This window comes from Colletotrichum acutatum, assembly GCF_030867785.1.
Source record: "Colletotrichum acutatum strain CBS 112980 chromosome Unknown BDZ83scaffold_98, whole genome shotgun sequence".
In the NCBI taxonomy this organism is placed as follows: Eukaryota; Fungi; Ascomycota; class Sordariomycetes; order Glomerellales; family Glomerellaceae; genus Colletotrichum; species Colletotrichum acutatum.
Window position 1 is genome coordinate 61,739 of NW_026849092.1, and position 22,459 is coordinate 84,197.

Consider the following 22,459-nt stretch of genomic DNA (forward strand, 5'->3'; position numbering starts at 1 on the left):
GAGGAAAATCCGATCCGGGCCGACTTCCAAGATACCAGTGACTGACACAATCGCGGACAGTAACACGAGTGGAACCGTCCTCATGGCTACCGGGCTGAATCCGCTGTGTCTGAGAAAAGTGTCTGACATTGATGAACATCGTGATATGCGAGGTCAAGCACGCTGGGAAACCCAAACCGGAATAGCCTCACAGCCTCAGTCCAAGTCGAGCAAACTCCGAGGTCAAGTCTCTGGTGGGGAGCTTCTTCTCTAATTCTGCACGCTGACGGAGATCAGCCCTACTAACACGGAATTGGCTGCGGGACAAGCGGTTGCGTTAGTGTCAGCCCCCGCCCTTCTTCCCATGCTATTTTGGTGACTGATTTCGAAGCTTCGGTGGCTCCAAGACATGGTGGTGTGGATAGCCGGGAGTGGTCGTGGTGGGTTCATGGTGAGAGGTTGTCTCTTTACTGTAATCTTGAACTTTCCCATCCCGCTATCTCGTGCAGATCCATGAGTCGATACAACCATGCAGTAGTCCATGCCTCTTTGGTACACGAAGGTCTCTCAGCAAGGGCCGCTTAACTCTTGTCCTTCTCGCGCTTATCCCGACGGCATGGCTTTAGTTCAGTTCGGCTCAGTGTAATTGCGACGGCGGCTGTGCTTGGTTCCGGAAACATGGTCCCGGACGCGACCGGAGGAAATTAGAAGGACGTCGTACCGTAATGCCTAGGTATGCCTCTTGTGAATTTGCTAATGTCAAGAGCAGAGGATATTATTTTGAGACGATTCTTGAGAGAAATGGAAGTTTGACTGAGGCCGGAAACTTGGAGGTTGCCATGTTAGGGGCGGTGGCTCCGTGGGCTGGAAGTTTGCTATGTGGATGGCATATCTAGTGTTGAAAGAGTCAAGTCAGGCCAAGTGAGGGCTGGGGTTGGGATTCGGTCTCATCGGAGCACGACTAGAGTCGATCTACCGCGAGTCTAGTTGGGCTTTCTGTGTAGTCGATGATTTGGTATTTTTCCCACGTTACACGCAAGGGATGACACCAGATCCCAAAGAATTGTGCAATTGCACGAGAGCTGCCTTGTCAGAAATAATTCACGATACGATGTCCCAAAAGTCCCTCGACACATACGGCGATAGTCGACATTGTAGACTGGTAAGCCCCCTACAGATACGAGATCTTACTACCCCAGACCGTCCATCTGGCATCACGTCAGGCGTCGGGGGAAAGGTTCGGAAACTTTGCGATTGGTGCCCGCAGGCGTCGAAGCTGCAAACTACCAGCCTAACAGTAGACAAGCGAGACAACCACCACGCTAAGGATGACGATCGGTTCGACTTCTTCTCGTTTTCCCCTTCTTTCTTGGGACGGAGAAAGAGCTCGTGCCGCACTTCCCAGCCTTGGCATCGTGTGAGTTGCTAGGATGCCAGTAAGACAGGCGGGCAGCAATTCCCGGCTCTCTGCCCACGCTGCGTGGCTGCCTCTCTTCGCGCAACTATCAGCCGCATGCGCCGGCGGATCAGCTGCAGACAAACTATCGACGGCGACATTCCTGCCGCGGATTCCGTGTTCTGAATGGTACCAAATCTGGTGTCCTGGGTCGTGGCAGGTGGAGGTGGTTGTGTGGTTGTGTTTGGCGGGCGATTGAGTTTTGAGCATTCCAGCTGCTTCCGGTAATCGCGTGGCAACCTTGACGGCGCACCAAATATACAGACGCCTCATCGTTTTGTTTAGCTACATGGACATGTGTGAGCTGTACTTGGAAGGCTAGCGAGCATTCCTCATGTCAGACAAGAGTCGTTGGGTAGTCCGTCTTGCCCGTTGCTCCCTCGGCCGAGCTTCCCTTGGATCACGATCGCTCAATGTTCTTCCCCTCTTTCAACTTTTTCTCTCGATGCGTTACTGACGGCTCCTTGAATTTGCCCCTATATTTCACTTACTGCTCCTTGATACCCATTTCGTCGAAATCATGATGCAAGAAAAGGAAGAAGAGTCGAGCTCGAGACTGCTCGCTGGCCGTGTGGACGAGTCCGAAGAGGATCTCGAGTCCCTGCAATCAGCTCCCGACGCGAGGCAACATGATACACAGAGAAGAAGAGATTGGAGGAGGACTGCAGCTGTAGCTGTGGTCTTCGTCCTCTCGAACCTCTTTTCCATGCATTTGGGTGCCCATATGAGATCGACTACGGCAAACCTAGATGGCGCTTGTGCTGCTCACACGACGCAATGGTCGCCGGTATTGGAAGACGTAGATGTCAAATACGACTGGAAGCATTTCAACGGATCGTTCCTGCAGGAAGACATCTTCAGAAAAGAAGCTTCGCCAGAAGTTGATGCGGCATGGGAGTCAATGGGTGTGGATTGTAAGCAACACCCAATTTCATGGTTTCTCGCCTAGTAGCTAACAGTCTGGAGACCGCGCCGGAGTCATCTCAATTGAAGATGGCTTGAAGAGCGGCCTAGACATGTCTTTTGTAAGAAGGTCAGAAAAGTATGGGGCGGGCTTCTTCGTCAACGTCGAGGGAATGCATCATCTTCACTGCTTGGTAAGTCAATGGCAGCGGCCTCAGCGCGGAACGTATGGTGCTAATGATTGATGCAGAACTTGGTTCGGAAATCCCTGTACTACAATTATGACTACTACAAGAAGATGGGCACGCACGCTTTCGCCAACGAAGAGCACATTGTCCGTCTTCATGTCTGTAAGTGGCAGCCCCTCTCCCAACATCTTCGACAATAGCTAAACCTGGGTAGCACATTGTCTAGACACCATCAGGCAAGTCCTGGTCTGCAACGTCGATACTGGTGTTCTGGGCCAGGTCTGGGCCAGCGACCCCCCGGCGCCTTTCCCCGACTTCAACACCAAGCACATGTGCAAGAACTACGAGGCGATACAAGAATGGGCAGAGAAGCTTCAGGTGAGTAGAATTTGTTGTCTGAGTTTGGTAGTATGAATGCACGCTGACATTGACGTACAGGCTCCTCCCGTCGATACCCTCCCTGGCGACTATACTGCACCTCCCGGACCAAGTGATGTCCTTCCCACAACGCCATGAGCACCAGAGAGGAGAGGCAATATTGATGTAGAATTCAGATAGATGAATGATGGTAAAACATAATGACGAATAGAGTTCAATACCATATTGTTGATCTTAGACTTTCATGTGAGGCGCCTTCAGCCCCAGGACCACATGTCCCTTGGCCACTAGTAGCTGAACTCCTGGTCAACAAGCTTCTCGCTCAACTTCCACAACCTATCCGCCTCAATCTTGTTGTTCGCCCAGGGGTAAATCTCCTCATCGTACTGGTCGGCGATGCGGCAGTCATTGAAGTACTGTCCGCTGTGGCCTGCGCAACATTAGCTTTTCACCTGGCCTGCGACTCTGAAGCACTGCTGAGTAACTCACCCTTGATGTCCGGACTGAATGCCGTGTACACATGTGTGGCGATACCCTGATCTTCCGTCTTTGGGTGGAACTCCGTCCACATATTCTTGGTACCCATGATGATTTCCGTCTCCCCTGTTCGCACCGCGATTAGCAACATGTTATGTTTGACAAAAGCGTCTGACGAGTGCTTCACGTACGTAGTGAATCAAAGCTCTCCAAATGGCCACCCAAATTGGTGAAGATGACGCCCGGGTGCAGACTGAAGCTCAGGAGACCCTTGTTGCCTAGCTTCTCGGCGAGCGAGAGAGCCATCAGGCAGTTGGCCGTCTTTGATTGCGCATAGGCGATCCACTTGTTGTAGTGCTTGCCGTCCTGTGTTGCATCTCTCTAGTCAGTATCTGCAGCTGAGATTACGATTCACGAACATGAGTACTGACATTGAAGTTGTAATCCGTCCAACGGATACGGCTCAATCGGTGCCCATCGCTGCTGACCGTCACGACCCTCGGCTCCTTTGCAGTGAGAACCTTATCGAGAATCAAGTTTGTGAAAAGGAAAGGACCGAGGTGATTCGTTCCAAACTGACTCTCAAAGCCATCTTCCGTCTTGCCCCAGTCCGTAGCCATGATGCCCGCATTATTCACCAGAACATCAATGTGAGGCACATCCTCCCACCCATTCACAGTCTCCGCAGCCGCTCGCGCGCTCTTGAACGAGCTCAGGTCTAGCTCAAGCGTCTTGACAGCAACGGCCGGGAACGATGACGTAATGGCATCGGCCGTCTGTTGGACTTTGGTGGTGTTGCGGCCCGCGAGGATGAGGAGGGCCGGAGAGGCGGCAGCGACTGCTTGGGCGAATGCGGCGCCGAGGCCGCCGGGGGAGACGCCGGTTACCAGGATTGTTTTACCGGCGATGTGGGAGGCGTACTCGGCGACAAGTTCTGTGCCTGTTGTTTCACGGCCTAGTGTGGGAGCCATAGCTTCTTGTAACCGAATTGTAGTAGAGAGGTTGCTGGAATGCGTAGAGTTTCGTGTTTCAATAGTTGTACGAATTGATGATGTAGAAAGCCGTTAATGTTTCGTTCGAGACAGCATCAATCGCAGACAGGTGGCCTGATCGTCTTTATAGAGGCTTCATGGTCGTCTACATTTCCCGTCTCACTTCCGCATGTGGTAGTGCAAGTCGAACGCCGTCATCTGCCGACGCAAGTAAGAAGCCTCTTAACTCCAGACCCCATGGGCATGAGGCGAGTGGGAGCCGAATGCCCAGCACTCATCTCGAGAACCATGGGGCCATGAAGCTGTAGTCCGCAGCTTGCGATCCTTCACGTTCGGCTACAGCTCACAAGGGACAAAAGTCCAAAGTCAGTGGATCTCCAAGGGGAAGCCTAAAAGATCTTCGGTCGAAGTGACCACCAAATGTAGTCCGGTGGGATTGCATTGCTTGTATAGCGCATACTCATCCGGACTTTGCTACTACGAGAATTGAATAGCGGCACGCATCTCGTCGGCGTTAGGTTAGAAGATGATATCAACAAAAGTTCCGTCTTGCCATTAAGCTTCCAAAAGTCTATCGCCGAAATATTCGAGTCTCGTTTGTCGGACCTTGTTGCAAATCAAAGTGACGTGAGCAACTAGGAGGCTCCCAAGCCGGAGTTAAGAGACGGAAACCCCTTTAACGCCCGGGTCTTGGAGGAGTAAACGGTACCGTAACTTTTCCATGTGCCTGTCTCCAAGGGAGGAGGATCAACATTCAACAACACAGCATGCATTTGGGCCAACCTGAACCCGCCCCGTCCACACGGCAGACATTCTTGGCACACCGGCGCAGACACCGTGAATTATTGAAACACAACGGACCGCCCCGATGGTCCCCCACTCCGGAAACCCACGGACCCCGTCGCAGCACCGTCACTTCCCCCGGGGCGCTTACAAGATATGAGCTACCGATGGTACTCTCTTCAGGAACAGATACTAAAATAGTACTTGGATTCGGTGTAGAAAAATAAGCAAACAAATCTAAGTAGTACTTCGGTACGTTCCTCCTTGACAAGTGACTGCTTCACTGTGATTGAAAATGTTAATGGGCGTGATTGGCTCAGCACTTGAGCAATTACCTTAGTACTCATTGATATTAAGAGGAACCTACAGTTAGGGCGCATAGGAACGCCCGGAAGTGAAGCAGGGCTGTGCAGCCAGGAAGCCCAATCGATGACATTCTCCTTGATAAGGTAAGGTAAGGTAAGGTAAGGTAAGGAAAGGCAAATGGCATCTCGGCACGGGAGCACCGGCTTCTATAGTGACACCGCATTTGAATCCTCCAGTCGAGACTCAAGCCTCTACTAAGGTATCCGATCTATATTCTCACTAGTGCCTCTACCTCGTAATCCCCCCCCCCCCCCCTTTCACCAACCAAAAGCTCTTACAACGTTCCTTCGCCCTGATTTCAATCGTCGCAGCCCAGGCCGACCCATCCGTCCGCCATTGACCATGCCATTTAAACCTGCTTCAGCCTCCTTATCAACGCCATTGCGACGTGTTTTCTGGGTCTTGGCAAGGGTACAGGCGGGCAGGTGGGATGGCCTAGTGCTCCCCGGGTCCAATGAAGCCTCCGTCCCGGGACCGGCGGATCGTTGCCCACTATCCCATTCCCCATCCCACGCGGCCCATCTTCCCGGTTACCCACAGCTATCCGAAGACACTTGAGCTGTTTATTGTCCCTTCAAACGTCCTCCGTCAAAACATTCGCTTTCCCCCTTCCTTCTTTCTTGTGTAGCCAAAGCTGTTCCGTCTCACGTTTCTTCGTACCTTGTGGCCGGCCATCTTACGTTGGATTTGTGCGACCTATCTGTCAATCGAAACGCGCAACGTCAGGAGGCTCACACCAGTCTACCTTGGGCGCAACATATCCTTTCCACACTTCCCACCTGCTTCACAGAGAACCGTACCCGAGACTGAATGACTGAGAGCTGTACGATAATATTTACTCGAATGTCATCATGACTCTAGGTGTACCCGAAAACCAATAAGACATATATATCACAGTATTCAACGCCTCCAACGCCGATATGCCACCTCCGTCACATCCGATGCTGTCCGCCTCGAAGCTCGTCAATTCGACGACTACCCGTCTCGCGTGCAGAGACTCTCGATCCAGCGTGCCAGCTCTACACTCTTGACATCGATGGTTCTCCAAAAGACGTCGCTGCCCCAGACGGTCGGCACACCAAGCAAGACAATTCCGAGAAACCACGCCACGAGTCGCCCAATCACGCCAGTCTCGTCTCTACCGCCGACAAGCGCCCAGACGTACGGCATCCAGCGATGCGAAAAGACGTCGAGAACGGGTCCGTGGACAAGGTAAAGCGCGTAGCTGATGTCTGCGAGGTACTGCGCTAGTGGCGTCACGAACAGGTTCTGCAACACTTTGATGTGTTGCAGAGTAATGACGATCTGGAACGCGCCAAGGGCATACCAGGGGAAGGAGACGAGGTCGCCGCCCATGGTGAAGAAAGGCTCCATGGTGTTGTGCCAGAGTGGTGACATTCCCGGGGTGATGTCGGCCTTTTGGTTCGGCCAGCCGGCCACAAACAGGGCAAAAATCAAGTTGCCGACGAGGAAAGTCTTGAACACGCGAACTACAAGGGAACTTGAAGACGAGTCGGACGCAGTCGAAGATTCCATTTCGGATGCCTCCTTGTTCTGCAAAGCGGCCGCCTTGTGCTCCTGGCGAGCTTCCTCGATCAAACCGACCTCGGCAAGGAACATGCCACCCAAGAACTCGAAGCCGGCCCAGTGGCTGCACTTGAGGCAGTAGATCATGATGGAGAAAACCGAAGCGAGGCGTAAGTACGTCTTCATGCGGCTCACGCCAGTGAGAACGACAAACAGGAGTAGCGAGTGGGAGAATTCGATGGGAATGGTCCAAAGATGGACATCATAGGGCAGAATCTGGGTAATATCCCACTGCCAGCTGAAGGTAATTCTCCACACTGCGTTCTTCCAGTCCACCAGCTGCTCCCACAGTGTAGGCAAGGGTTGTCCCATCCATCCCAGGCGAATCATGACGAGGATTATGAAAGTAGACGCAGTGGTCGGCAGAAACAGGCGGAAACCACGGCGGAAGACGCTGCTTGACAGAGTGCGATGCAGTCCATCGTAGTCATGTTTCCTAGCCTGCTTCAAAGACTTGAGAGACAGAACGAAGCCCGAGATGATGAAGAAGATGTGGACCATGGGCCGACCGCTGAAGATGACGCGGAGGAAGGGCAATTGCAGCGGAGAGGAAGCGACATGGTCGTTTTCATCGGGAACGCCGTATGCCCTCGCCGTGAACCAGCCAACATGTTTCTCGGTGAAGTGGCAGAAGAAGACAATCAGCGATGCAACGCCGCGCAGACCATCGAGCCACGAGGTAGGATATAAGCGTCGGTGCTTGAAGTCGTTGGGTCGCAGTCGGCGCTGAACGAAGGAGGGCAGCAGGAAAAAGAGGATTGCCGTTAATCGTGCGAGGAGGGAGCTGGATTGCGCGGGAGGGTTCGAGCCACCAGGTGATGAGGGTTCTGAATTGGAATTGACGTTTCCTAGAGGGGAGTAGGAGTATGCGCTCGGGGAGATGCGGGCGACAGCTCCCCGGAGGGAACGAACGACGAGGGGGATCATGGCGATGACAATGGCTATGGCGTCGGCATGCCCTTAAAGAGGACTTTTCGAAGATTTGACGTCGGCTCAAAGGGGAGGTGGTGTTTGCGGAATGTGTAGTTGTCGGCGCCCTGGTTCGATTTATTGCGCGTGGCTAGGCTGGTTGTCGGTTGAAGGTGGACTCGATGGACGGTGGATTGTGTGAGGCGTCGGATGTCACAGTCGACGTGGCTCGGCAGAGTTTCGAGACCACCCGGGCAGACGGACCACAGAGTCAGCGAGGTGCGACTGAGGACGAGCCGGGAACAACCGACAGTTCGGCTACGAGGCGCAAATGGGAAGAATGTTGACGATCTAAAAAGGTGCGTAGAAAGGTTGAGGGAAAAGTTGAGGGGAAGGAAAGCTAGTCGTGCCGGCTACACAGGAGAAGGGAACTCGACTCGAGATTGGGTTTGGCGGCAAAAAGGACGCCAGAAGGCAAAGACGGCGGGAGCTTGGCGAGCTTGGCGTTGCGTTGCTCCTTGACAGATGGCGCTAATCTGTCCAGGGACAAGGGGTTAAACCGCCAAAACCGCAAGGGGGGAATGGGCCGCTGATTGGAGATGTTGTACGGATACTCGTGGATGTGTGCAGGATCGGAATCCTTCTTGCAGGTCAGGCGCTGGAGTGGGAATGGCGGCTTACTGACCGGCCTGGTATTGTGCTAGGCCCGAAAAGTGAGTGTTGGAGAAGGGAGGAACTCGGGGAGGGCGGCGAGTGGATGGATAAATGGGCGAGGATTCCCCTTTTTCTTTTCTCTTCCGGAAGCGATATTGTTCAGAGGCGGCCTTTAGTTTTGACTTGGAGCATTCAGTGCTCAATGCAGGTAGGCAGTCAGAGATACAATGAATTGCGGCACAGCTCGTGTTTGCAGCCTGAGTTGCAGTGTCTGCAATGGCGAGAAGAAAGCGCGAATACGCCGTGCCGTTACGAATACAACGACAAAAGCTGTATGGGATTCCGAGGTGGTTGCCTCGCCTTCGGGTAGGTACGAGATAATAAGGAAAGATGAGATGAGATGAGATGAGATGGGGAAGCTACGACTCGCTCAGATCATTCCACTGCAAAGCGATGAGAGAACAGAAACAGACGAGAAACGTAATGGAAGGTAGGAACAGACAGTGGAAGGAACAGAAGCATTTTGCCTCAATACTCCTTACTAATTGAGATATTGTCCCCTTGCATCCTCTTTCTGTTTCCGTTCTATTGGCCTCGGTGGTGCAATTATTCTGAAGCAGAGGATGAACTCTATCAGAAAATAGGAAACAGCTGTTGTGTGGTGCTTTCCCCAGACATCTCCACCCTTCTGGAGAGCCCCTTCTGAATTGGGTTCTGGGCAGCTTCCCACCTTCCATCTGGTAAGGTATCCAGTCAGGCGGGAATCCACTGGTGGCTCCTGCTTCCCGAGTCCACAGACTACAGCGGTCCTCATCTCTGGAGTCTTGGACTCTTCCTGGAGACCCTGACTCTAAACTCAAAATGTCCTTAGCCGATGCCACCCTCAAAGTCAATCTCCATTCTCATTCTCTAATTTCATTTTCGTCCGCCCAGAAGAGATGTAACATCACCTTGATTGTCAGCCGATTTTCTCACAGACCAGAGTCTTTATTCTCGGGGAGTAGAGTAGCTGGTAGAGGAACCTTGATGAGGCTGAAAACGCCCGTTAAGAACATCATGATGACTGGAGGAAAAGCCAACGGAAGAGGGGAAAGTAGCGTGCTTGGGTAGGTGTTATTCGTACTTGCCCGAGCGGGCCTCCTTCCCAATGGAACTGAGGTGACCCGCTGAGACTGGAAGGTACCTTACGTTACTTAGGTACTTAGGTTTGTACCTATCGCCGCCCATCTCAGGCAGGCACTCAGGCAACCTAGGGAAGGAGAGGCATGGAGGCAATTGAGTTTCACCAAGCGAATTGTTTGCAGTGAACAATTCCCATCCTCAACGACACCCCATCCATCTCCAAAAGGTTGTTGTACTTCTTCGTGATCAACAATCGACAACTTGGCCCGACCAATGTCAAACATCCCCACGAAGCCCGCTCTGCAACAGTCGCATTGCTTGTAATAGCGCCTCGACTTTGCGCCAACGATACCGACGCATCCCTCGCATTCCTCCAGACCCGGCCCCAATCCCCTTTTCATGCCTCATGCCCGAGAACTACCTTGGCGACCAAGACACTCACGCAACACATTTGGCCTTCGCCCACACTGGCCATCCGCACAGAATCCAGACAGACCCCCCGCGCCGGACTTGGGCGGACCTACTGTCCACTGCATGGCGTCGGCTTGCTTCAGCCGTAGCCAGTTCAGACACACTCTGTTCGAGGTGGCCCTCAAGCACGACAACCATGCGACGACTGCACTTCTGTTTCCCTTCATGGGTGCAACTGAAAATAGGCCATCCAAACTTTGTCATAGGAAAGATTCCCTTCGTCTTGTTGGACTGACACTTACTGGGCCCTGGTCATGCGCCTTAGTGTCAGTCGCACACTCAACACTGGCCAGCAGTTCCAAATAGCGACTAGACTCTTTCACGCTTTCTCGACGCCTTCTCGACGCCTGAAACGGTCTCAAGCTCTACAATCACTGTTGAGATTCTTCAAAACGCCATGGACGGCTAGACAGAAACAAGCCACGACAGCCCCCAGCGTTATTGAACAGTTGGGTGGCGGCCAGATGGCCAACGTTTGGTCCGGAAAAGGCATCCCAGAAACCCGTCTTCCGCCGCACAGGGTGCTGCCCTGCACTTCGTCTGTGGCCCCCATCTGTCAACCGGCCGATGCAAGCAACTTACGATCCCTGGCTTCGCGCCTTTGCCCTGAGCAGCCAGCTTTGCGTCATGTCATAGGCCTCCCAGTCAGCGGTCCATTTAACGTAGACTGGTGCCCGCGCATCTGCTGTCTGTAAGCTGACTGCACTCTTGAACGGTATCATCCCGCACCGGCTCCCCCGAACTGCATGAAGCCGGCCTGTGTGGCCACGAACTCGACCGCTCGCCAGCAGGGTTAAAACAGGTTCGACAGGCACCATCTCAGCCCTATGAGTATACTGACATGGTCTCCAGGACTGTCTGCTATTAGCGGACTATCCATGGCGCACTGGCCCATCGCAACATGACATGCCTAGCTGATTTCCACAGGTCAGCAATTGGCACTCGAATGGCTCTTCAATGGCACGCGAGAAGTTTGCCTATCATTACAGTCTGAATCGGACCATTGAGGCCACTATGCCAATCAAAATTTGCTTGCATTACGGCGTGTTCTGCCTCGCCCGAACCGTCACGTTGTTTTTGTTTGTCAAGCTGGGAGACGATGCCTCGGAGATTCGAATTCCAATTCCATCGACAAGCCCAGAGCCTCTCATCAATTACCCCGGATTCCTTCCATTTCCAATCCACGGAAAGGAACTGTCGACGGCTGTGAAATCCCGTGTCTCAGACCCCGCAATCCAAGGGAGTGAGACCACCCATCCCGACGGAAACACTTGGACATCTCGTCAAATAGCCGGCATTCTGTGGTCTCGTAGAATTGATCGGTGACGGTACGGTCCGGCCAGTCTTTGTGAAATGAGGCACGGCAGCAAACATTGCGGCCACCAGATCATCATCTTGTGCCATTTTTCAGTGACTACATCCATGACAGGTTATCCTTGATCTTTGAGAGCAACCAGTCACTCGCCAATGCTGATGCTGTTGCACCGTTCCGCGGCATAGGTAAATACTATGTATCTATCGTCCGGTGAGATGGAGGCGGGCGGCTGAAGAATCACTGCGCATTGGCCCCAAATGCCCCCACGCACAGGAAAGAAATGGCGGTGCGCCTCTTCTTCGAATGGCTTGCACAGAGTGCTGACACCCATCGCCAAGCAGCTGACATGACCGAACAGGCCCTAGTCGACCTCAACGACTTCACCTGTTCCGCGAGCTATCGAAGCACGTTGGTGCAGAGTTGCAATATCTCATCACACCGGGCAAACGCAGTGCTACGGTGCAGTTTGTCAACAACGTAGACATCAAGGCTGTTTGCGGAACACAACAGGCGGGCGGCCCCTCGGTAACATCGTAAGCACAGTTACGGCCGCATAACATGTTCTCACCAAGTTCCAACAACGGCCCCCCCCCCCAGTCGTGGCCAACTCCAATTGATCCAAGCCAAACCGTTCCAGGCATGATCAAGTCCCTGCAACTTTGTCGAAAACCGGGGACCGTCAATTCGCAATGCACTACCAGGCCCTACACGGCCGGGAATGGCGTGGGCTTGAACAGGGTCAACAAGGCAGCTCCCGTGGAACATACGCATTACGGCAAAGACGTCCGAGAACGAAGACAACAAGTTACGGGCTCGATTGGTCCCTGCTATCTTAGTCCACGACATTATCACATGTTGACCAAGTCCAGCAAAAGATCGACTCATAACACTTGTGGTATCCGTAGGTATCGCGCAAATACGATCTCATCTCCCCCGTCGGCGCCCACACATTCACCGAAATCCCGGCTGAGACAGAGTCATCGCTCCAACTGGCATGACACCAAGAGAGAAGGCGGCCGGGCATACGAATCACCTCTTCAATGATTGGCCATTGGCGCATCTCGCTGGCCTCATCAGGAACTCATTGACTTCGGCTACTTCTCTAGTAGCCTAATGTCTTGCACAGTGCTTGCTGTTTTCGTTCTCTCTTAGCTTGGCGGAAGGGGAAAGCTCTGCAACTCTTTGCTGCTTCTGTTTTCCCATCCACCATACCCGGAGTCGTAGGCAGGCACGCAGGGGACATTCAGCTGCGCCCTCGCAGCCCCCACGATGCAGAAGTCGGCCTGCGATATCAACCATTATTGGTTCGGCGCCGCACGACAGCAGGGGGGAGCGTTGGTCCCTAGCTTCGCATCCCGGCCAATCGTCTCCCATGTTTAGTCAACAGACGCATTTCTTCATCACCGTCGACTTCTTCATCAGGGCAAGCCTGGTCAATGATTGGCGTACCTCCATAGTACCTCGGGAGCGAAGCCCTACAAGACGACCAAACTAGGAGCGGGAAGCCTAGGAAGACATTTGCTTCATCGTCTCGCGCTATTGCCTAGCACAAACCCATGACGGCCTTGTGGAGCTTCGAGAGCTGACCTCAGCGCCAACGAGGGGACTAAACGAGAGAAAGTATCTCAGCCTGATCCTCAACACCATGCAGCACAGTGTCTGCTGGCTCACCCAATTCCTCTGTGCCTCGTCATGGAGGGGGTATCTGTAATTCCATATCTGCTCGCCTCGGACAATGTTGTCCACTGTCAATTCCATGGGGCAAGAAGCGGCGTGCTCACACATATATGAAGGAGCCCGTCGCCCCAAATCCGGGCCTGCCCGTGTGAACGAACTCTTCCTTTTCCCTTCAAGTTCAACTATTCTCTCTCCTTCAACTTGCAGTCGACTGGACTATCCGCCAGCATGTCTCAAGCCCAGGAGCAATTCCCCAAGCACCAACCTCTCCTCACGGAGGTGTCGGAGAAGTTGGCGGCTGCTCGTAACCTCGTTCACAAGTCCCTGTCCGCAGTCCCACCGCACCCTGAACCAGTTCCAGGTACCGCTGCGCAGCAGCCTGAACCGACAAATCTTTTGCAGGATATCAAGAAGCTCGGCTTCCAGGACTTTGAGACCTTGGCCGATTTCGGCATCACCGCTGTGCAAGGCAAGATCGACGACAATGAGTTGCTCTTGGAGCATCTCATCCAGCTTTTTGCCAAGTTGCCTCGCGGCACCGTCAAGGGCAAGAAGCTCGAGTATGGCTTGATCAACCAGCTTTGGAATGGCATCGACCATCCGCCTATGACAACTCTCGACGAGAAGTTCAAGTATCGTGCAGCCGACGGCTCCAACAACAACATTCACAGCCCGGCCATGGGCGCAGCTGGCACAGCATATGCTCGGTCAGCCCCACCCATCACCTATCAAACTCCCAACCAGCCGGATCCCAGCCTTCTCTTTGACATGCTCTTTGCTAGAGGCGAGGAGTTCAAGCCTCACCCCAACAAAATCTCAAGCTTCCTCTTTTACCTGGCTACCATCATCACTCATGATATCTTCCAAACTGTAAGACACTATTCCTCGCACCGGTTGAACTCGCGTTGTTAAACGAATGCATGATAGGACGGCCTAAGTGGTATCAACAAGACATCCTCCTACCTCGATCTTTCTCCTCTCTATGGTCGCAACCAAGAAGAGCAAGATCAAGTCAGGACAAAGCTGGATGGCAGACTCAAGCCTGACTCGTTCTCTTCCAAGAGAGTTCTCGGTTTCCCTCCCGGCGTCGGTGTTCTTCTGATGATGTTCAACCGCTTCCACAATTATATCGTTACACAGCTTGCAAGGTAAGATAATCCCCACCTTGCAGTCCGATTTGTACTAATGAGATATAGCATCAACGAGAACAACCGGTTTAACAGACCTACTGGCGATGCCATCGATCCCGAGGCTGAGGCCCCCAAAAAGCCAGCGGAGCCGGAGGGAGCCGTTCCAGTCGGTCATCCAAGATATCTGGATTGGATTGAATCCCAAGACTACAAGGATCATACGAGCACCCCCGAGTACAAGCAATGGGCCAGTTGGACTGCTTGGGTCAAATTTGACAACGACCTTTTCCAAACAGCGCGTCTCATCACTTGCGGTCTCTACGTCAGCATCGTCCTTCGCGACTACGTTCGTACCATCTTGAACATGAACCGCTCGCCTTCAAGCTGGGCTCTGGATCCCCGTACCAATGAGGGCAAGAGCATTCTCCGAGCCGAGACCCCCGAGGGTACCGGAAACCAGGTCTCTGTAGAGTTCAACCTCATCTACAGATGGCATTGCACCATTTCCCCCAAGGACGCCAAATGGACCGAAAAGGCGTTCCGCGAGCAACTCAAGATTAAGGGAGAGGCTAAAGATGTCAAGGATTACACTCTCATAGAGTTCGGCCACGCTGTGAGGGACTGGGAAAGACGTATCAGTGATGACCCCGTCAAGCGTGACTTCGCCGGTCTGAAGCGTGGCAAGGATGGTGCCTTCCGCGAAGAGGATTTGGTCAAGATCTTCAAGGAGTCTGTCGAGGATGTTGCTGGTTCTTACGGCGCGAACAGAATCCCCGAGATTATGAAGCCGATCGAGGTTCTCGGTATGATGAACGCGCGAAAGTGGAATGTCGCCACCCTCAACGAGTTCCGTGATCACTTTGGCCTCACCAGGCATCCGACATTCGAGGACATCAACCCGGACCCCGAAGTCGTGAAGAAGCTGAGATACCTCTATGGCACCCCAGACCAGGTTGAGCTGTATCCTGGATTGGTCGCTGAGAAGGCCAAGAAGCCCATGTCCCCGGGAAGTGGGTTGTGTGGCGGCTTCACCATGACCAGGGCTATCTTGTCTGATGCCGTTGCCCTTGTTCGCGGTGACCGATTCTACACCATTGACTATACGCCAAAGAACCTGACCAACTGGGGGTTAGTCTTCCTGATTTATGTCGCGCAGATGCATTCAAACAGCCACTAACTTTTGAACAGTTTCAACCAATGCAGCTACGATCACAACGTTGACCAGAGCCATGTTCTGTACAAGCTAGTATTCCGCGCTTTCCCCAACTCATTCGAGCAGAACAGCGTCTACGCCCACTTCCCTCTCACGGTGCCCTCCGAGAACAAGAAGATTCTCGAGGATATCAACAGAGCCTATCTCTACTCCTGGAAGGAGCCAGTCACCAAGCGCAGCATGATTCCCGTTTTCTCTCACAAGGCTGTCAGTGAGATCCTGTACAACCAGACAGACTTCAAAGTAGTCTGGGGCGATGCCATTCGTCACCTGGTCGCGCAGCCTGGAAAGGAGCACGGCAAAGACTTTTGTCTGGCTGGCGATGGCAAGACAAACACACAGAACCGCGCTCTGGTCAGGAAGGCTTTGATCACGGGCCCTTGGGAGAAGGAAGTCTTCAAGTGGTATACGCACACGACGCCTCGGTTACTGAAGCAGAACAGCTTCGCCATCAGGAAGGGCGTCAGGGAGGTTGACCTTGTCCGGGACGTCATTAACCTGACAAACACACGGTTCAATGCCGCCCTCTTCCACCTGCCCATCAAGAACGAGGACTCACCATGGGGTGTGTACACCGACCAGGAATTGTATGTGGTTGTCGCTACTCTTTTCCAGTCTGTTTTCCTGGATGCGGACATTGGCAACAGCTTCAAGTTGCGGACGATCGCGCGAGAGCTCGGCCAAGGCCTGGGCAAGCTCATGAGTCTCATCTGCTTAACCATCTCCAAGGCTGGCTTGATCACGGATATTGTCGCCAAGATTAGAGAGGGAGAATCCTCGCTCCCCACCTTTGGAAACCATCTCATTGAGCGCCTCCTTGCTGACGGCAAGGACATTGAAGAGGTCGTCTGGGGTACCATCATGCCAGTCGTCACCGCCAATGTGACGAACCAGTCGCAAGTCATGGCTCTTTGCATCGACTACTACCTTGGCGAGGGCCACGACCACCTGAAGACTCTTTATAAGCTGGCTCATGAGGATACACCCGAGGCGGATGAGAAGTTGATGAAGTAGTAAGTCCACGCTCAAAACTCTCTCTATATTGGAAACTCCTCTAACTTTGTTTCAGCATGCTCGAGGGTTGCAGACTTCGCGGTACCGTCGCCGTTTACCGTGAGGCCGTCACTACCCAGGTCATCACCGACTACGCTCCATGCCTCCTTGACCCCAGTGACCCGACCTCGCGCACGCCTAAGATCAACGACGATATCGACGGCACCAAGTACGAAGTCAAGATTCCCAAGGGTCAAAAGGTCCTGTGCAATCTGATGACGGCCGGTCGCGACCCGACCATCTTTGAGGCCCCCAACGAAGTGCGGCTCGATCGCCCTCTCGAGTCATACGTCCACTACGGTCTTGGACCCCATTGGTGTGCTGGTAAGGAGATCAGCCGCGTGGCTCAGACGAGTCTGTTCAAGCAGATTGTCGGACTCAAGGGACTGAGGAGAGCCGACAAGACGTCAACCGGAAATGGAGGCCGTGGAAAGCTCAAGAACATGCCTGCCGGTGCTTGGCCCGGTCAGGTCGGTCTTCCCGTTGGCAGCAGCCAGAACGGCGCCAGCAAGAAGGATGAGCCCTGGCTGGGTCTGCGCACCTTCATGACCGCCGACCAGAGCTCGTACTGGCCTGTGCCGACGACGATGAGAATCGAGTGGGACGAGTAAGACTGGAAATTTGTCAAGTTACTTTGTACGAAAACAGGTGTAGGATTATTCATGACGGAGTACTGTACGAGACTGGGCAACGATTACTTGGGTTTAATCAAAGATTTTTTACTTGGCTTTCCATCGTTATGATAAGCGGCAACCGAGTTATCGAGACTTGATCGGTGCCTAGAGAGACAATGGACTAACGACAAGGAGCAACGGAGCCTGTCTAATTCATAAGTTCGGAGGAAAACTTTCTTTTTAATTACAAAATCAGTAAAGCAGACTGAGCACTATTAAAACCCCAGTACCGTAACCACTACTCGGCACCTACTCTGTAATGACATATGGAGTCACAGCATGAAGTATCGTAGCCAGTTTCTCCGCAAAAGATCCATTTTCATTGTATCATCTGGGAGATGAGAGAGATACTTTCTTTTGCTCTTTGAAAGACTCCTCCCAGTCAGTCCCATTATTTTGACCGCGCAGTCCAGCTGTGATGACTATGTGCCACTACCAACAAGAGGTACCTGCTAGGTACCCTGAGTGCAGGTGTCGATTCCTTGCATACATGGGGCGGCTGACCCAGAGGCGGAGACCTGTTGGTACCTACCCACACGCAAGGGGGCCGATAGCGCAGCAGTATCTCAGTTAGGTCGGTATCAATCATTTGACATGCACTGCCAGGGAGCCTACTCAGCCGCGACAGATTATCGTTCTTTGACTGCCATCTGTCGTGGCTGTTGTCTTACTAGATAAAGAACGTTTGACCTGTCTCTATCATTATGGGCATGCTGGCCACTGCCAATGCTCTCGGCACGGTAGGGTAGGTGCTGTTTATTCAGTGCGTCTACGCCTCTGTTCTTCTCCACTGCGCGCCTCCGTGCCTCATGATGGGGGAGGCAGCTCAGCACCATCGCCCACCAAGTGATGACTCTTTTTCACGTTCGACTGTAATGGTTACATTGTCATCGAAATGTCTCTATTTCGATTCTGGAAGGGGAGAGCCTTATTTTTTACTTTTTATTTTTATTTTTACTAACTAGCTATCTTTTAATTATGTCTTAAACTTTTTTTTCGCTTTACTTCCTTTACTAGCCTCTAGTAAGTACTTATAGGCTATATAAATAAACGATTTATATAAAATGTTTTTAGTTTATTATTTAAAAAAAATAAAAAAAAACTTAACAAACTAGTATTTAACTCTATTTTTTCTATTAAAAAGACCTTCTTGAGAAATAAAATTAGATAAATAGAAAGTATATGAATTATAATATAGACTTAAACTCTTTTTAAATAAAATTAAAGGCTCAGGCAAGAAGAATAAGTTTTATTTATATAAGTAGTTTATTTGTTTAGCCTATAAGCACCTATTAGCGTGTAGGGATCGAAATCGAGAGTCAAGGGGGCGTAGTACGATTATGGGCGTGTTTTTACTTATTTCCCGCGCAATGCCGATAGCGGATCGATAAAGGCCCGAACACGGTAGTGCAAATGACTCTATCAATTGGCAATGATGTCTCTTGCCCATAAGCCTAATAAATCTGTCGCAATTTGCAGAAACTCTTTCTTCAATTGCCATTACGACTAGCATCGTTAACCTTTGACGAGTCGTTGAAAGCGTCTTTACGATCCATCGTCATGGACATACCAGCCGCAGCCAATGCCCTCGGCACACTTGGGGCAGTATGTACCCATCTCATCCCAACGCCACTAGAGATGAAGTCAGAAGGGCTCACACTTTACAGGTCTGCTGGTCTATCCAGGTGCGTCTTGATAGGATTCAGTTCTTCCAGATAACAGTCCTGACGGTCGGCCGTTGCGTAGCTCATCCCACAAATTGTCATTAATTACAGGCGCCACGATGCCACCGGTCTGCAGCCTTCGATGATGATGCTCTGGGCCTGGGCCGGCGTTCCACTGGGTGTCTACAACATCGTTGAAGACTTCAACATTGCCCTGCAGATTCAACCCCAGATTTTGACATTCTTGAGTCTCGCAACTTGGATCCAGTGCTTCTACTACCAAAGAGTAACATCTCCCTCCCATGCCATTTTCCCCTCCACTTACCTTACTCACCTCGTTCATAGAACTGGTCCATCCTCCGCTCCCTCGCAGTAGTAGCCCCCATCGCGATAGCCATGGCCGGCATCCAAGTCGCCCTCGTCATCGGTCTCCGCATCGTCAAGGCCCGCGGCAAAGAATGGCCCATGATCCTCATGGCTACTCTCTCCGCCGCCCTCTTGGCTGCCGGGGTCCTCCGGCACTACTGGGACATCTACCTCCATCGCACCGTGCGCGGCATCTCCTTCATCTTTGTAGGTATCGACGCCGCCGGGGACGTATTCTCTCTCGCGTCCCTCTTTTTCCAGCGCCGGCTTGATGTGCTGGGTGTCGTTATCTATGCGACTGAGTTTGTGCTCTGGTGCGGGGTGTTTGCGTGCGGCGGGTACTTTAACTTGTTGCCTTGGGCTAGGAAGAGGTTGCGGGCGAGAGAGGAGGCTGGGAGGTCGAGTGAGGAGGAGACGCCGGGCTCAAATGCCGTGGCTAACGGCATTGCTTTGCATGATTTGCCTTCTTCGACGTCCGTCTTCCGGACTGCGTCCGGAGACGATTCTGGGCTCCGGTCTAGAACGGTCGCTTCGCTGTAAGCCCGGAGGAAGCCGACTGAAATATTCAATCAAACGTCTGCCGTGGAAAGTCAAGAGCGAGGAAATTCTGCGCCACCTTCACAGGCGTAAGAGACGATATCAACGCCATCGATGTCCCGGTGGAGCGCCGGCTTGGGGGAACACCAAACCCTAGCTTCTTCAACGAGACCGTATCTGTAGGGTTTAGCAAGAGATGTTGCATATTGGGGTTTTCAGCACAGGTACTTAATTGGTCAGTACTAGCTCTAAAAACATCGTAGTATAGCACCATAGTATTACTGGTTCTTGTAGTATGTTGTGTTTCCCTTAAGCAATCCCTATTTGCTCTCCTGTCTTGGGTTCCATACCTACACAGCATGTATTATTCTACGAATCGAATGCTTGAGTCCCGACTTTCCAGGCCCATACACTTCTTCTTGTGCCTTCTCGTGCCGGATTGATGTGAATTCCGTTTCAAAGTCCATCTCACCTACCGTAATCACTCGAGACTTGAGATAGAATTTGAAGAAAAGGTACAGGACTGGTAACACAGCATTAGTCCATGACCATGATGTTGAAGAAAGGAGCAGGTAACTCACTTGCAAAGATAAACACATTGAAATAGCATGTCAAGAATCCCGAGGCGGTAAAGTTTCCGGTTGTGAAAACGTCGAAACCTGGATGATGCTGTGAGTTGGGAATGACTCGAAGTACTGCAATGGTAACATGAATATTCGCGGAGGCTTACCTGAGAAGAAGACAACAAGGACAACCATCACTAAGGTTACCCATGATATATAGGGCTGCCCAGGAACCTTGTATGGAAGCTCTGTTGAAAGGTGTAAGCTTGGCATGCATGAGTAGTAGGCAACCATCACGAAGGGCCACTTACCGTTCCTAGAGTAGCCTTGTGCCTTAAGCCCAGCAAAGAACCGGAGATACGTGATCTCAATCACGATCCAACCGATTAAACCGGCAACCGTTGTAATGTTGACGAACCAGCCAAAAACGACAGAGGTATTGTTGGCCATGTTGAGATAGACAAGCGGCATGAGGATGCAGGTCAACCCCACCGCGTAATGAGGTGTCCCGAACCTGTTGCAGCGCTGAAGGATCCTGGGCGCGTGCCCATCGCAACTGAGACCATAGAGAGTCCGAGACGCGATAAAGACGCAGGCGGAACCGCTGCTAATGGCCGAAGTGCAGACCACGGCGTTGATGATCGACGGCAACACAGAGACACCAGAGCGGGTGAAGGCGATGACGAAGGGGGATTGCTGGGCGGTTCCGGTTGAGATGCTGAGTGACGGGTCGTTGGATGGCCTATCTTTTTGTCAGACATGTTGTCTCAAATAGTGTTCTTCCATAGAAGTGAGCTTCTCACACAATCATTCCCACGACCAGGATGCTAAGAACGTAAAAGAAGAATACCCGGAAAAAAGTCTTCCTCGTGGCTGCTGGGATGATCTTTCTTGGCTGCCGAGTCTCGGACCCCGAGATAGCAACGACTTGAATATTGCCGTAGCTGAAAGCCGCCGAGAGCAAGACTTTCCAGAAAGCCAGAAAGTTGCCAGATGAGCCGGTGACCAGATAGCTGTTGAAAGCACCCGGGTCCTGCCAGTATCGGAAGCCTATGCGGTCGCCGTTGGGGCCGCCGCCGAGATCAATGACCAGGCCGCCGATGATGAGACCGATGATTGTCATGATCTTTAGAGAAGCGAACACGACTTCGGTCTGTTTGTCTTGTAAGTTGCAGAGCTCTTTGGGGTGAAGAGTGGTATCTTACTTCACCGTATAGCCGGACGCCGCAGAAGTTGACTGTGATGATAAAGACTAGAAAAATTGTGATCCAAACCCCAGGGTTTACGGATGTATTCCAGAACTGAATCAAAGTTGCAGCGGCACTGATCTCAGCAGGAACAGAAATCGACATGGTGTACCCTATTCTCAAGTCAGGACTATGCTTCAACTCCCAGAACTTACAAAGCGCATGGCCTTGCACTTGAACTCACAAAAGTTCCAACCAGTGGCTGCACCGAGTGCTGGCTCAACAAACTTGGTCGCATGTCGAATGAAACCACCAGTCGACGGCATGAAGGACGTGATCTCCCCCGTCGTGTACGAGACGCCGGCGGTGACGAGACCCATAACGATGTAAGCCAAAAGTGCTCCGGCGGGCCCTGCAGTGGCTATGGTTGTACCAGAGCTCAAGAACAAGCCCGTTCCCTTGATCCAGTATTAGACGACAAACCATCCCACCCAATGGTCGATACTGGGCAGACTCACAATCATTCCCGCAATTGCAATCATGTTAATATGCCGAGACTCCAAGTCACGCCTGATTCCCTCACCATCTCCGGGGATAGAGGCGCTCTGGCCGGAGCCGGAGTCCACTTCGGGATTTGCACCAATAGTGGTCTCGTCCTTTTCCTTCCCCTCCATGATGGAAGAATTGAACACAATAAGAAGGATCTGTAATTAGGGCTCAAATAGAATTGCCTCGTACATCCGTTGAAGTTCACGGATGCATCTCGTCGCGACTTCTTCCGAGTAACAGAGTGGGTTGATCAACATTAATGAACA

General features: G+C 52.2%; 7 protein-coding genes across 7 annotated transcripts; 4 read left to right on the plus strand and 3 right to left on the minus strand.

Annotated features, from left to right (window-relative positions):
- Positions 1–1,955: 1,955 nt before the first annotated feature.
- BDZ83DRAFT_722220 (uncharacterized protein) lies at positions 1,956–3,042 on the plus strand (the record flags this gene model as incomplete). Its single annotated transcript, XM_060512453.1, has 5 exons — positions 1,956–2,349; positions 2,402–2,532; positions 2,589–2,688; positions 2,741–2,904; positions 2,965–3,042. 5 exons carry the CDS (start codon positions 1,956–1,958, stop codon positions 3,040–3,042), a joined length of 867 nt encoding a protein of 288 aa, XP_060361358.1.
- Positions 3,043–3,191: 149 nt separating this feature from the next.
- On the minus strand, positions 3,192–4,352 carry BDZ83DRAFT_585597 (short-chain dehydrogenase/ reductase; the record flags this gene model as incomplete). Its single annotated transcript, XM_060505859.1, has 4 exons — positions 3,192–3,334; positions 3,394–3,507; positions 3,573–3,747; positions 3,813–4,352. 4 exons carry the CDS (start codon positions 4,350–4,352, stop codon positions 3,192–3,194), a joined length of 972 nt encoding a protein of 323 aa, XP_060361359.1.
- Positions 4,353–6,497: 2,145 nt separating this feature from the next.
- On the minus strand, positions 6,498–8,036 carry BDZ83DRAFT_722222 (acyltransferase; the record flags this gene model as incomplete). The annotated part of the gene is made up of 1 exon (XM_060512454.1): positions 6,498–8,036. The coding sequence occupies one exon, from the start codon at positions 8,034–8,036 to the stop codon at positions 6,498–6,500; it is 1,539 nt and encodes a 512-aa protein (XP_060361360.1).
- A 3,988-nt stretch (positions 8,037–12,024) lies between these two features.
- Positions 12,025–12,657, plus strand: BDZ83DRAFT_466492 (uncharacterized protein). Its single transcript, XM_060503258.1, has one exon. The coding sequence runs from the start codon at positions 12,139–12,141 to the stop codon at positions 12,622–12,624; it is 486 nt and encodes a 161-aa protein (XP_060361361.1). The 5' UTR covers positions 12,025–12,138; the 3' UTR covers positions 12,625–12,657.
- Positions 12,658–13,220: 563 nt separating this feature from the next.
- On the plus strand, positions 13,221–17,432 carry BDZ83DRAFT_466514 (linoleate diol synthase). Its single transcript, XM_060503259.1, has 5 exons — positions 13,221–14,127; positions 14,185–14,405; positions 14,454–15,515; positions 15,576–16,613; positions 16,670–17,432. The coding sequence occupies exons 1-5, from the start codon at positions 13,486–13,488 to the stop codon at positions 17,262–17,264; spliced, it is 3,558 nt and encodes a 1,185-aa protein (XP_060361362.1). The 5' UTR covers positions 13,221–13,485; the 3' UTR covers positions 17,265–17,432.
- A 1,295-nt stretch (positions 17,433–18,727) lies between these two features.
- Positions 18,728–20,287, plus strand: BDZ83DRAFT_632458 (PQ loop repeat-domain-containing protein). Its single transcript, XM_060508971.1, has 4 exons — positions 18,728–18,932; positions 18,995–19,012; positions 19,074–19,277; positions 19,337–20,287. The coding sequence occupies exons 1-4, from the start codon at positions 18,888–18,890 to the stop codon at positions 19,895–19,897; spliced, it is 828 nt and encodes a 275-aa protein (XP_060361363.1). The 5' UTR covers positions 18,728–18,887; the 3' UTR covers positions 19,898–20,287.
- Positions 20,071–22,318, minus strand: BDZ83DRAFT_786178 (amino acid permease; the record flags this gene model as incomplete). Its single annotated transcript, XM_060515647.1, has 8 exons — positions 20,071–20,417; positions 20,476–20,553; positions 20,625–20,705; positions 20,769–21,199; positions 21,261–21,610; positions 21,663–21,817; positions 21,889–22,102; positions 22,163–22,318. The coding sequence occupies 8 exons, from the start codon at positions 22,316–22,318 to the stop codon at positions 20,245–20,247; spliced, it is 1,638 nt and encodes a 545-aa protein (XP_060361364.1). The 3' UTR covers positions 20,071–20,244.
- Positions 22,319–22,459: the final 141 nt, after the last annotated feature.

Bases quoted from the DNA above. Each gene is read 5' to 3' on its own strand.
- BDZ83DRAFT_466492 (XM_060503258.1), top strand. From the start codon at position 12,139: ATGTTCTCACCAAGTTCCAACAACGGCCCCCCCCCCCAGTCGTGGCCA.
- BDZ83DRAFT_632458 (XM_060508971.1), top strand. From the start codon at position 18,888: ATGGACATACCAGCCGCAGCCAATGCCCTCGGCACACTTGGGGCA. The intron at 19,278-19,336 runs GTAACATCTCCC...CCTCGTTCATAG, and splicing joins AGTGCTTCTACTACCAAAGA to AACTGGTCCATCCTCCGCTC.
- BDZ83DRAFT_466514 (XM_060503259.1), top strand. From the start codon at position 13,486: ATGTCTCAAGCCCAGGAGCAATTCCCCAAGCACCAACCTCTCCTCACG. The intron at 14,406-14,453 runs GTAAGATAATCC...AATGAGATATAG, and splicing joins ATCGTTACACAGCTTGCAAG to CATCAACGAGAACAACCGGT. The intron at 15,516-15,575 runs GTTAGTCTTCCT...ACTTTTGAACAG, and splicing joins AAGAACCTGACCAACTGGGG to TTTCAACCAATGCAGCTACG.